At 41.6% G+C, this 14,005-nt stretch overlaps 1 protein-coding gene across 2 annotated transcripts in view; it reads left to right on the top strand.

The window, feature by feature from the left end:
- The window catches only part of atp2a1 (ATPase sarcoplasmic/endoplasmic reticulum Ca2+ transporting 1), a 38,900-nt gene extending 27,908 nt beyond the window's left edge, over positions 1 to 10,992 (top strand). Inside the window, exons 16-23 of one of the 2 annotated variants that reach the window (XM_062984181.1) lie at positions 95 to 315; positions 1,188 to 1,390; positions 2,191 to 2,276; positions 2,420 to 2,553; positions 3,987 to 4,104; positions 4,933 to 5,050; positions 5,824 to 5,867; positions 10,418 to 10,992. In XM_062984181.1, coding sequence (XP_062840251.1) covers positions 95 to 315; positions 1,188 to 1,390; positions 2,191 to 2,276; positions 2,420 to 2,553; positions 3,987 to 4,104; positions 4,933 to 5,050; positions 5,824 to 5,828 — 885 coding nt within the window. In that variant the 3' untranslated portion in view covers positions 5,829 to 5,867; positions 10,418 to 10,992. The remainder of the gene's footprint in view (positions 1 to 94; positions 316 to 1,187; positions 1,391 to 2,190; positions 2,277 to 2,419; positions 2,554 to 3,986; positions 4,105 to 4,932; positions 5,051 to 5,823; positions 5,868 to 10,417) is intronic. The other variant, XM_008117508.3, reaches the window with a different exon arrangement.
- The last annotated feature ends 3,013 nt before the right edge of the window (positions 10,993 to 14,005 follow it).

Raw genomic sequence — 14,005 nt, forward strand, 5'->3', positions numbered from 1 at the left:
GCTTTAAGAATGGGTTTTGGCTCTGGAGTTACCCATGGCTATATTTCTCTGTTTTCACTCTAAATCCTCTCCCTCCGTCATTTTCTCCTGATAGACTGGTGATGGTGTAAATGATGCCCCAGCTTTGAAGAAAGCTGAGATTGGTATTGCCATGGGCTCCGGCACTGCTGTGGCCAAGTCTGCTTCAGAGATGGTGCTGGCAGATGACAACTTCTCCACCATTGTGTCTGCTGTAGAGGAGGGCCGAGCCATCTACAACAACATGAAACAATTCATCCGCTACCTCATCTCCTCCAACGTGGGTGAGGTCGTCTGGTAAGAGATCTCATCCTCACCCCTCTTCATACCTCGCTTTCAGCTTCCCTGCTATCTCAGTTTCATTTCACAGGTCCAGTTCCAATGTTAAGCAGACCTCGGGAAAGATTTTGAGTGTACATGTGTACATGCCTTCAGGTTGCCTGTTGACTTATGGTGACCCCATGAATTTCATAGGGTTTGTGTTGTCGAAGGCTTTCATGGGCGGAATCACAGGGTTGTTATGTTTTCTTGGCTTTATGGCCATGTTCCAGAAAGTATTCTCTCCTGACGTTTCACCCACATCTGTGGCAGGCATCCTCAAAGGTTGTGAGGTATATGGAGAAACTGAGCAAGGAAGGTGTATATATCCCTTGACCTTCCACAGGTATATAAACCTTCCTTGCCTAATTTTTCCATATACCTCATAATCTCTGAGGATGCCTGCTACAGATGTGGGCGAAACGTCAGGAGAGAATACTTCTGGAACATGGCCATACAGTCCGGAAAACACAAAACAACCCTTCATAGAGTTTTCTTAAGCGAATACAGAGAAATACTGAACGGCAATTTGGGGTAGACCTGGCCTCTCAGGGTTGCTGTATTACTGCTTCATAGGAGTTATTTATTCATGCGTGTATGAAGTTGCCTATCAACCTTGGATTACCCCATGAATTTCATAAGGTTTTCTTAGATGGGAAATATTCAGGGGTGGTTTTGCCAGTTCCTTCCTCTGAATCATAGCCCAAAGCACCTTCTGGTATTTGTTGGTGATCTCCCATATCTAAATACTAATGAGGGCCAATCCTATTTTGCTTCCAGGATCAGATGGGATCTCGTGCCTGATTTAGGTCTCACTGTTTTGTTTTTCTTTTTCCCACTCTCCTTTGCAGTATCTTCCTCACAGCTGCTTTGGGTCTCCCTGAAGCCTTGATCCCTGTACAACTGCTGTGGGTGAACTTGGTGACTGATGGGCTCCCAGCCACCGCCTTGGGCTTTAACCCCCCTGACTTGGACATCATGAACAAGCCTCCTCGCAGCCCCAAGGAGCCCTTGATCAGTGGTTGGCTGTTCTTCCGCTATCTGGCCATCGGAGGTACCTGCTTCTCTTTCCCTATTCACCATACCTTTCCCCTTAACTTAGAACATGCCCTGAACACACATTGTGGGTCCTGTTCCTGTATATGAAATCTGGTTTCAAATTCTATAACACAGTCCAACCAAAACAAAAACCTCTTGGTGGATTTCTAGGCCTATTCCTGGGGTTATCTGGGGTGCTGATTCAGAAATTTGCATTGAATAGCATCACTTCTAGTTTCTTAGATATGGTTATCATGATTCTCCATGAGTGCATCTTGAACACTAGAACTCAGAGGAGAAAAAAGGTGCCATTTTTGGAAGCAGTGGATCAACCATACCCAGAGACAGGGCTAACATTTGAGCCCCCAAGATGTGTGATGGCCAGTGTAATCTTACATGACTAAATTACAATCAACTCAGAATTCATATCATTTACAGAATCCCTTTGTCATGATAGTTGGGGGATTCTGAAAGCTGTGGCCCAAAACAGTTTTCCAAGTTGTAAACTCCCAATGCTGAGGACAAGAACTTTGACAGATTTCCCAGTGATCTTCTGCCTGGGCCCATGTGATACAAACTGCACACCTTCTTTATTCATCCTGCTAAACCAGTCTCTCTAGCTTAAACAAGAATCTTTATATATTGTACCCCAGAATCCAAAACAGTACAGAAAGAAATTTACTTCCATTATTTACAACCGGCATTTAGCTCAGTTCCATTCATTCAATTTTCTCCAGGGGTTATTTTCTTGAGGAAATTCTTTTTGTTTGTCTTCCTCTCTCATAGAAATAATTTCCCCCTTTGCTTGACCCCTAGGATACGTCGGAGCTGCCACTGTTGGTGCCGCCGCTTGGTGGTTCATATATGCTGAAGATGGACCTTCCGTGTCCTACCACCAGCTGGTGAGCTTTGATCTCTTTGTAGAGGAGCAATGGAGTGAGGGGAGGGGAGCTGCCATCTTTGGAGATAGAAGGATGTCTTTGTTGAAAGCAGCCATTCTCTCTTTAAGATTGATGTCCTCACGTTCTCCTTTTCTGTTTCCCAGTCCCATTTCATGCAATGCACAGAAGACAACCCTGACTTTGAAGGTTTGGAATGTGAAATCTTTGAGTCTCCTGTCCCAATGACCATGGCTTTGTCAGTCTTGGTCACCATTGAGATGTGCAATGCTCTCAACAGGTAAGGATCAACAATGAGGGTCAGATTCAGCATCACACACACAATATTGCATTCGAGCAGTGATTCCCAATCTTTGGTGGTCTTGGTGTTTTGGACTTCAGCTTCCAGAAACCTACATCACTGATCAAGGCTGCTGAGGCTTTTGGGAGTTAGAAGTCCAAAAAGTCTAGATGATTAGAGTTTGGGAACCAGAGTATTATAGGAACCCCTTGAAAATAGCCTTCACATTCATGTTACTATGCCTATATATATATATATATATATATATATATATATATATAGAGAGAGAGAGAGAGAGAGAGAGAGAGAGAGTATATAATATACAACTTAATTTATAATATATAATAATATAATATATTGTATATACATATAATATTGATAATATTATAATGTACTACAATATAATACTAATAATAATACAATTTAATAATATTAATTATATATTATATATTAAATGCAATATTACTAATAATATTACAATGTAATGATATAGTACAATATACTGTAGTAATTTAATGCTAGTATTGTACTATGCTAATAATATAATGTATTGTATGTGAATGGAATTTGTAAGCTGCTCTGAGACCCCTTTGGGGTGAGAAGGGCGGCATATAAATGTAGTAAATAAATAAATAAATATCCATGGTGATTTCCCCTTCTCTTATCTTCCAGGCTGTGTGTACTCTTTGTAGAAGTGAGTAAGCTTCAGGAAGAAACCACTGGGTGTCACACTCACTCAGGGGTTTCAGTTTTACAAGAAAGCTGATATTGTCCATTTCAGAATTAAACAAATTACCACATTTTGTTCTTTTCCTAGCATACCATAGAATGATATCACACAGCAAGGGATTGACAAATCTGTCAATTTTGATTTCATTCTATCTCTAATTTTTTCTAATTTTCACTCCATTTGCCCCAATGTTTGCAGAGCACTAAAAAGTCTTCATGGAAATGCATATACATTTTTGTTCACATTTCTTCTAATCTGTACATAAGATTATTTCAAAATAATGTGCTTTTGTAAGTTACTTTCAATTGTACACTTCCCCCAAATCCACCCATTTTTGTTTTGACTGGAGAATTGCATTGAAAATTTTGGAAAAGGCAGATTATATTACTATCATGTTTCTTGGTCTAGGAGCTATTTTATTTCTCACCCAGCACAGAGTGTAGAATTTGTAGTCCAAAAACTTTCTAAGCTGCATTTACTCCGTGAGCCCAGCCTCTCTATCCCCACACATGGCTTTCATGCTGATTTGAAATTCATCTCATTAATCTCTTGAGTGGCCTTCTTCATATGATTGACAGTTGCAAAATGTCTCAAGTCTAAGGAGCCATTGTCTGTTGGGTTATACTGACTGGTTGCTTATATCTGGGGATCCTTCGCATAGTAACTTCCCCCCCCCAACTTCCCCTTTTTCTTTTGTGCGCAGCCTTTCAGAAAACCAATCTTTGGTGAGGATGCCCCCCTGGGTGAATATTTGGCTTCTGGGATCCATCTGCCTCTCCATGTCCTTGCACTTTGTCATCCTCTACGTTGATCCCATGCCTGTAAGTGTTGTTCCAATCTGGCCTCTATTCCAGGCATCACAACATGTCTCTCTTCACCTGATTGTGTCTATACATGCCTTCGAGTCACCTGTTGACTTATGGAGTGACCAATTGATGTGAAAAAAAGACCCACGGAAATGTATTGGGCCTCAGTTGCACCAGTTCAGAGATACAGGATATGCAACCTTGCTGATAGTGTTAGACTATAACATCCGTCAAGCCCTATTCAACATAGTTAATGGTGATGGGTGATGGGAGTTATAGTTAAAGAACTTCCAAAAGGCCAAATATACCCCACCACTGCCCTGTGGATAACACAGAATTCTGAATTTACGTGCAATAGTATTTTTGCATTGCCTAGTGGCTGCATGCCTCTCATGCTTAATGAAATGAAATATTGTGCCCTTTGGCAGTCCAAGTTATGGGCCAATAAAACCTAGACCATGCAGCTTCTATAAGCTGTGCTAACGGAGGGAACCTTTCACTATTTCACTAATTTAGCACAATTATGATGAAACACTCACTGGTTTGCAAAACTCCGGTTGGATTTTCACTGCCATATAATCCAGTTTCAGAATTCAGATTAACTGCATTGAACTGGATTATATGACAGTGTAGACTCACATAATTCAGTTCGACGCAGTTAATCTATGTTTTGAAACTGGATAACATGGCAGGATAGCTCCAGCCTTATTCTGCTGTAAGTATCTCGAGTGAAGGTGGAAAATAGCTATTCAAGACATTGAAGTCCCACTGCCACCCATGCTTTCTCCAGCACTTCTATGTTGCCAAACACTGATTGTTCCCCTTTCCTCTTGCTCTTCCCAGATGATCTTCAAACTGACACATCTGGATCTGCACCACTGGATGGTGGTGCTGAAGATATCCTTGCCTGTCATCCTCCTGGATGAAATTCTCAAATTCGTTGCCCGGAACTATCTGGAGCGTAAGCTTTTTCAAACCTAATCTCATCCTCTCAACCTCTGTTTGGTCCCAGGCCTTGACCCCTTCCATGCCTTTTCTTCTTGCCCCTTCACTGGGTTCAAGAGCACCAGATGGGGATCATGAGAAGAACCTTCACAGTGAAGAGAAGGCGTTGAGTGTCCCTCTCCTCTGATCTTTTCTCTTGTAGTTTCTTCCTCTCCTTCACCCTTTCCCATTACTCATGTAACCCTCCATCATCTCCATCTGCACCCATCCAGGGCAGTCCTTCTTAGATAAGGAGATGAGAAAAAAACTTGGGACAGTGGGATTCCTCTAAATGCAACTGGGTGCATGAGGATATGGTGTCAATCCTTAGTAATTTCAGATCTGAATTAAAGCAATGACTGACACATGGGCCTTAGAGAGTACAGTTATTTGGATGTCCCTAGAAACTGGGGTTCCCCTTTAAGTCCTTTACATAGCTGAAGTAGTTGTAGGGAGGGAGGTGGAAACCATCTAGGAGTCTAGGATTCCCAGGTTTTGAGTTAACGGGAAAGCTGGAGAAGAATCATGGTTCTTCTTTCATTACCAATTACCCTGCATTGATCTCCATTCCTTGATGGGTTGCCAATTTTCTGTCCTTTCCGTCTACCATATTATTATTCCATTCCACCTATCCATCCCATCCATTCCATTTCATCTATTCACCAAGACTAATCACTTTCTCTCCACCTCATTCACCCTCTTCTCAATGTCTATTAACTCTGATTTCTTTTATCCTTTTCCCTCCTGTAGCATAAACTCCTTCCCCCTCTATTCTCCTGTGTCCTGCATCCCAGGTATCTTACAACCCCTTGACCTGCATGCCTTGCTTATTCTCCTGGCTATATCATCATATCTGTTTGTTTGTCCATTTGGAAAGAGCTGCAGTCTTTGTGGGAACCTGGGGAGGGAAATGTCTCATCTTCGCTTGAATTGTCTCTCTGCTGCATTTGGACAGTCCAGGAAACTGGGGCTCAGCCACAGTGGCTGGTGGGACAGGAGAGAAAATAAATTCTTTGAACAAGATAATTCTAAGAAATATCCTTCCCAAATAATTATTGTTCATTTTTTTCAGTTATAATTGGCATGAAACATGATTAATAATAATTAGTTGATGTTTAGTGTAGGCCTAAAGTTGTATGAATTAAAGCAACTCGAATTCCTAATGCAAGTCAGGGTTGTCAGTGGGCCAGTCTCATAAATAGTGGTTTAAATGGAGTGAGTGTGTGAGTGAGAGAGGTGCACAGATCTTACTGGTTTTAATAAACTGTTCCAACCAATGGTTTTCAGACTTAAACCCTTGAGAGAAATCCACATCAGCATATCTGCCACAGAAACCTCATACAATGCCGAAGATTGAGGTCCCTTCTACACTGAGATATAATCCAGGTTATCAAAGCAGATAATCCACATTATCCACTTTGAACTGGATTAGATGGGTCTACATTGCCAGGTAATTCCGTTCAAAACAGATAATCTGGATTGAAAGGGTCCATAGACAGATTTAAGTTTGACCCAAGTGGATCAGCAATGTATGTATTTTTTTAAAAGTATGGAGGCCGCGGTGGCGCAGTGGGTTAAACTGCCACGTTGCTGAACTTGCTGATGGGTAGGTCAACGGTTTGAATCTGTGGGACGGGGTGAGTTCCCATTGTTAGCCCCAGCTTCTGCCAATCTAGATGCAAATGTGATTAGATCAATAGGTACCACTTCAGCGAGAAGGTAACGGCGCTCCATGCAATCATGCCAGCCACATGACCTAGGAAGCATCTACGGACATAATTCAGTTTAGAAATGGATATGAGCATCACCCCCCAGAGTCAAACTTGACTAGACTTAATGTCAAGGGGAAACCTTTACCTTTACAGAACTGGGATGAGAAAGGTAGAGAAAGACGTGGAAACAGTATGCAAACATACTATTTGTGTACTAGTTTACTTGTCATTTTTTCCAGCAAAAACTTCTGACAACTATGGTTTCATAAAGATGTATTCCTTGTTGGAGATCTCTACTTTCTCCTTCACTCTCATTGTCAGTCACACACACACTCTGTCTCTGTCTCTGTATCACACAGACATCATCCTAGTATTACACAGAAGGAAAGACAATTAAATAATTGTTTCTGATATTTTACCTGATGTTATATCAACTTATATTGATATCCTCCATTACTTTGTCTTACATTTGACTCCAGTTAAGTAAGTGACTGTTGCCATTAATGTGTAAATCTACAACTGTACATGGCAAGATTATGAGTAAAACATCCCTTGAATTTTGCCATACTATGAGCTGCTTTGAGTCCCCTTCGGGGTGAGAGAAAGTGGGATATAAATATAGTAAATAAATAAATAAATAAATTGGGAAAATGTACCTGCCATTACTAATTTTCTCTTGGTGGAACTCTTGGAGAGCTTCCAAAAATTCCCCAATTCAACCAAACACAGTTCTGAGAATTACTGAACAATGTCACAGAGCAGTAATTGCCAGCTTGGCACATTCTAGAAACTTTGGACTACATCATTTTGGTTAGCAAGGTCATGGCCCTGCTGCATGTGGTTGGTGCAAATTGCAATCCAATACACTAACGCCCCTTCTACACTGCCATATAATCCAGATTATCAAAGCAAATAATCCACATTATCTGCTTTGAATTGGATTATATGAATCTACACTTCCATATAATTCAGTTTAAAGCAGATAATGTGGATTTATATGGCAGTGTAAAAGAGGCCTTAGCGAAAGCCAGGCTGATGATGGTTGTAGAAGCATTAAATACAAGATACAGAATCATTATTAACCTTCCATTCAAATTTTAGTGTCATGTTATTTGTTTAGGTTCTTTTAGCCCCAAATTAACATTCTAAAAACTGAATTTAAATGTTCTTGATCTCAAGTGAGCTTTGAAAAATTGGAACTACCGTTCCCAGAACTTTGCTGTCAACACGACCATAAAAAGACACACTGGTTGGAGGGACCTTGGGAATTGTAGAGCAAAACAGTCGTTTTACCAGATTCCGGTTTGAAATGCCCCATTGGAAGTGTGTTTGTACTCAATGAAGGGCCTTCTTATCATCTAACCTTCTTTTGGCATTTCAGTTTTCAGGCACTGCTTTTTTCCATTTCTGTGCATACTCATGAGAAGCCTATTTGGCGTCGGCATCATTTGTATGCCTTTCCTACAAGGTTGTGTTTGAAAGTCATGATTTACCTGGCTTTAATTTTTCATGCACAGAAACAGGAATATCTCAGTTGCCTGGCCTGCTTATCAGTATCTCTCTGGCTGTGCCCCAGCTGCCTCCACTGCCTCTTGCTGGTTGCCCCATGCCATGCTTGGCCATTCATATGAGCAATTGCTTGGCTCCACATTTGCTGGAGTGGTGGGCAGGATAAATTGAGCTCAGGAGCTGCTCTTTCAGTGGGACTTGCTGTTCTTGCTATTGCTGGTTTCTATTGTGATCTGAGAGCCGAGGATGGTTGGGTGAGGAGCAAAACTGCCATGAACAGAGGGTGATTTTTAACTATGGGGAGAGCTTTTCTGCATTGGATTTCTTCACAGTGTAGCAGGCAGGCATGCAAGCAATCAGGTAAGTGATTCAGGTCTTGTTCACTTAGGCTTCATCCCTGACATCTCTTCTAAGGCTAAATCTCCAAGAGTGCATCTCAAGAAGAACGATTTTCATCTGAGGCCTCTTCCACACACCTGAATAAAATCCCACATTTTCTGCTTTGAATTGGAATATATGGCAGTGTGGGCTCAGATAACCCAGTTCAAAGCAGATATGGTATTTTCTGCCTTGATACTCTGGGATATAGGGCTGTGCGGAAGGGCCCTGAATTAAAATATTTAGGGCAAGGGTTTGACCAGGTCAAATTAGTCCTAGTCAGGGACCTAATGTTAATAGAATATTTGTTGAACTGCAAGTAGGACAGTTTTCAGGGGTGTGTGGAGCTTCTATTCATTAATCCCAGAAACACCAAACATTGTCCAGTATTTATTCCCAACTGAACCCCAGGAAAAAGTGAGCACAGCATACAAAGGAAATTTACACAGGGGACCTCTCACAGTGTCTAGACCACTGGTTCTCAACCTGAGGGTCCTCAGATGTTTTGGCCTTCAATTCCCAGAAATCCTAACAGCTGGTAAACTGGCTGGGATTTCTGAGTGTTATAGGCCAAAACACCCGGGGACCCACAGGTTGAGAACAACTGGTCTAGAGTGCCTACTGACATCACTGAGCACCACACTGAAGCTCATATATAGTGGACCCTTGGTATCTACTTGGGTTTGGTTCCAAAACCACCCATTGATACCAAATTTCATGGATGCTCAGACCCCATTGTGTACAATGGTGTGGTAAATTAGAGTCCTTTATATAAAATGGCAAAATCAAATTTAATTTTTTTCAAGCCATGGATGGTTGAATCTGTAGTTACAGAGGGCCAACTGAATCTGGACTCAGGAATGGAAACATCTCCTCGTAGAAAAGAATCAACTGTGATGACTAGTACAAGGAAAAGTTTGGGCACAGTCTCAGGCTCAGAACAGGTAGACAGTCAACTGAAGTGGCTTTCCCAGCTCTAGTTCCCAAATTTTCTGCTCAGCTAAAATCATAAAATTAAAAGGAACTGCAAGGTCCATTTAGACCAATTCCTTGATATGCAGGAATATGCAGCTAAAGTGTTCTGAAGAGTTGGAAGTGCCATCCAACTCTGTTGAAATGCACAAGTGCTGCGCTAGGAGAAGGTGCTACTGCTAAGGAGCCAGAGAGTCATTATGCTTCTGAGCAAGAAGTACAGTAGAGTCTCACTTATCCAACACTCACTTATCCAATGTTCTGGATTATCCAACACATTTTTGTAGTCAATGTTTTCAATGCATTGTGATATTTTGGTGCTAAATTCGTAAATACAGTAATTACTACATAGCATTAATGTGTAATGAACTACTTTTTCTGTCAAATTTGTTTTATAACATGATGTTTTGGTGCTTAATTTGTAAAATCATAACCTATTTTGATGTTTAATAGGCTTTTTCTTAATCTCTCCTTATTATCCAACATATTCACTTATCCAACGTTCTGCCGGCCCGTTTATGTTGGATAATTGAGACTCTACTGCATATATTCACCTTCTCACAAAACATTTTTGTGCCTGTTCTGAGCAAGAAAGTAAAGGGAAAGAGAGCGTTGTTCCCATCATTCCCCATGTCTACATCCCAACTATGCAATCTGCTTTTGGCAAGGATTTGCTCCAGATTGTCCACTTGAAGCACTGTGCAGTCGTATATTCTGCACTGCTTTCTGTTCCTCACTGTCTTTTCTCTTCATTCTTCCCATCTCCTTTACAGATAATGTAGAAGAGAAGAAGAAGTGAACCTTTGAATCACCATGGAAATAACCTCTTCACCCCCAACCATGATGATCTCCCCTTATGCCTCTGCCATGTCTGCTGTTCCCACCAATGCTTCAGCGCCCCTTCCTTATTTAATAGCCACTTTTCTTCCCCACACGCCTTCTGTACCTCCTTCGTTGGAGACTTACCAGTGTGGGCCCACGATGGTGGCATCTGCCCTGCCATGCTCCCTGCCCGCTGCTTCACCGTCCCAGCACCCACTAGCTACTTGGCTTCTGTACATTTTGAGCCACCTGCCCTTCCTTGTCCTTGCGCGCATGCGCATACACATACGTTCCCAGGGCTTTCTGCATAAACAACCACATTAATTACGTTCGTCCCCCTCCCCCCTCCCTTCCTACGACTAGAACCCACCTCAAGCCAGGGGTTGGATTTTTTAATGCACACATAAAACAGAAAGAAACATTTTGTTAGGGAAAACAAACAAGTGAGACTCCTCAACTTGGAGGAAATGAAGAGATTCTTCTAGCTGCTTATTTATTGATATTAAAGAATAAACTCTTAACTGGATCAAGTGGTTCCTTGACTTTTCTTTCATCACATTGGACAAATGGAAGTAATGGGGAGGTTGAAGCTATTTTTACAAGGTTTTCCTTCTCTGGATGCAAGGTGTATGTACTCGGTTTCCCAGAAAATAAGACATACCCATAAAATAAGCCGTAGCAGGATTTCGGAGTATTTGCGCAATATAAGCCATAGCCCGAAAATGAGACATAGTGATAGGCGTGGTTATGCAGCGTACAAGGTCGGCTCCCCCCATCAGGTCCTGGTCGTTCTGTGCGTGCTGCAAGCTGAGGCATAGAAAGAGACAATGAAAGTAGAAAGTCTCCTCAGTGAAGTGAGGAGCAGGACACGCTGCTTTAGGTATTGTGTGTCCTCAAGGAGAAGAAGTAAAGCTGTCGCTGCCATTTTACTCAGTAATGTGGGTCTCCCTCACCCCACACAAACACCAGTAAAGCTGCTCCCCAGCATTGACCAGCAACAGTCTGTGAGTCCTTTTCACCCCACAGAAACACCAGGGGATGGGGGAAAGCTTCAGCAAGCAATCTGCTACTGAGCCCAGATATCCTCCCACAAATGCAGATTGTTGTACCATACTTAATAAAAAGAAGACATCCCCTGAAAATAAGCTATAGTGTGTCTTCTTGAGGAAAAATAAATATAAGACAGTGTATATACGGTATTTGTTCCCTTTCCCATATTCTCTTACTTGTGCCTTGGGTTGCATGATATGAAGAACAGCAACCAGTGTTCTCTAGATGGGGAGTGGATCTATTGAATTGTCTGCTGATACAGCGGTTTATCAGCACAAAATCGCTATCGTCGTCATCAGCATCATCATACATTTTATTTCTTACAAGCCTCTCCATCATGAAAGAGGGTGTCAGTTTGGTTTTTACAGTCATAGCAACTGAAGAGCTCTGCATGTTCAATGTGTTGTCGAAGGCTTTCATGGCTGGGATCACAGGGTTGTCATATGTTTTCCGGGCTGTATGGCCATGTTCTAGAAGTATTCTCTCCTGATGTTTTGCCCACATCTATGGCAGACATCCTCAGAGGTTGTGAGGTATGGAGAAACTAAGCAAGGAAGGTTTATATATATCTGTGGGAAGTCCACATGTTACTTTTTAGGGTCTCAGATTATAAGACACCTCCAAATCTAAAAAAGAAACAATAACACACAGCACATTTGTTTTAACATTTTTGAAAGTGCTGCAGGGCCCCTGAACTGTGACATACTTAAAGGTCTCTGAATGTTTTAATTTAGTCCTAGATGTCTGTCTAATCCCACACCTGATTTCCCATAAAGACTAACAGAATGCCTCTGAGGGCCCTTCCGCACAGCCATATAATCCAGAATATCAAGGCAGATAATCCACAACATTTGTTTTGAATTGGGTTATCTGAGTCCACCATAAGGAAGGTAGACCATAAGGAAGGCTGAGCGAAGGAAGATAGATGCTTTTGATATGTGGTGTTGCAGGAAAATTCTGAGAATGCCTTGAACTGCAAGAAGATCCAACCAGTCCATCCTCCAGGAAATAATGCCCAGCTGCTTATTGGAGGGAAGGATATTAGAGGCAAAGATGAAGTGCTTTGGCCACATCGTGAGAAGACAGGAAAGGTTGGGGAAGACAGTGAGGCTGGGGAAAATGCAAGGAAAATGGAAGAGAGGACGATCAAGGCAAGATGGATGGATGGCAACTGGCTTGACCTTGAAGGAGATGGTCAACAAAATGTCCTGTGTAGACATTTTCTGTGGTATTCTTAGACTGTAAATCTTTCATTTCAATTGAGCTTGCGTTTATCTGCAGTATTGTGTATCTGTGTGAAGTCTGGGAACCTATCCCTCATGGATACTGGGATCATATTGTACCAACAATGTCTGGTAGGTGCCAAAGCTCCTAAATCGTACTCTGTTGTTCTCCATCATAGCACACAAAACATCCATTCAGATCCTTGGTAAGTTGGATGTGGCAATCAACTAACCTATTTCTTGACTAAAGATTTCTCAAGGCTACCAATCAAAAGCATTGACCCCATACCATAAGGTGGTTTGAAAAAGAAATTGATGAAAGGGTTGAAAACCTGACATTGAAAAGATCCTAGAAGTGGACAAAGAAATGAGGAGGCCAACAGGAGGCAGCAAAGACTCAATATATTAGTGATCTGAGTATTTCCGCTATTGTTAACCAATGCACTGTCTCCAACTGTGATATGAACCCATATATTCAAAAATGATCGCAGGTCCTTGTCTCTCCTCTGCCACTCATTTTGATAACAGATAGCCTATCAAAGTGTCCTAACTAACGATTGCATCCTTACACTTAGTTTCTCTAGTAAAATCTATTTACTCTGTTTCTCTTTGTTCCTAAAGCAAACCTTTAGAATAAGCAATGGGGATTTAGTAGCCAAGTGTTACATATTTAAATGCTCTAACTGGAAAATACCACTTCAGGGTGGGGTTTTTTCTTTTTTTTTGGCAAAGGTTAGAAATCTGGAAATACTTCATTTTTGTTAGTCAGAAGATGGTTCTACTTCCAAATAGTTGCTTAAATAAGAGGTCGTCCTCCTTTGTGTTAGGCTAATAGTTAAACAAGAAGAGCATAAAACGGGCTCTCAGCCCTGTTGTTACAACACTGGTGATTTCTCTCTCCCTTTTCCCCCCCAGCAATCTTGCTCATTACATAACCGTGATAGAAATCATGCTACAATTTTAGGCTATATCCAGTACAGAGTGGCATGTCAAATAATTTGCAGAGGAGAGGAATGTTATAGAAAACAACATCTTGAACCAACAAGAGAGAGTTTTAAGATTCAGTATGACTACACAGGATGATGGAACTGGCTCCTTCCCCCACCCAGGCTTTCCCCTTCAAACACACCCATTTTATTTTCACTTTCGTTTCCTTGATGGTTTTTCCCCTAAGTGGAACCTTGTGATTGGAAATCATTCCTGCTGAAAGAAAAACAACAGAAGAGAATCTGAGACTCTAGGATTCGGCTCAGCTGATGAGAGAGT

Source organism: Anolis carolinensis, chromosome 6 (assembly GCF_035594765.1).
Source record: "Anolis carolinensis isolate JA03-04 chromosome 6, rAnoCar3.1.pri, whole genome shotgun sequence".
Classification (NCBI taxonomy): Eukaryota; Metazoa; Chordata; class Lepidosauria; order Squamata; family Dactyloidae; genus Anolis; species Anolis carolinensis.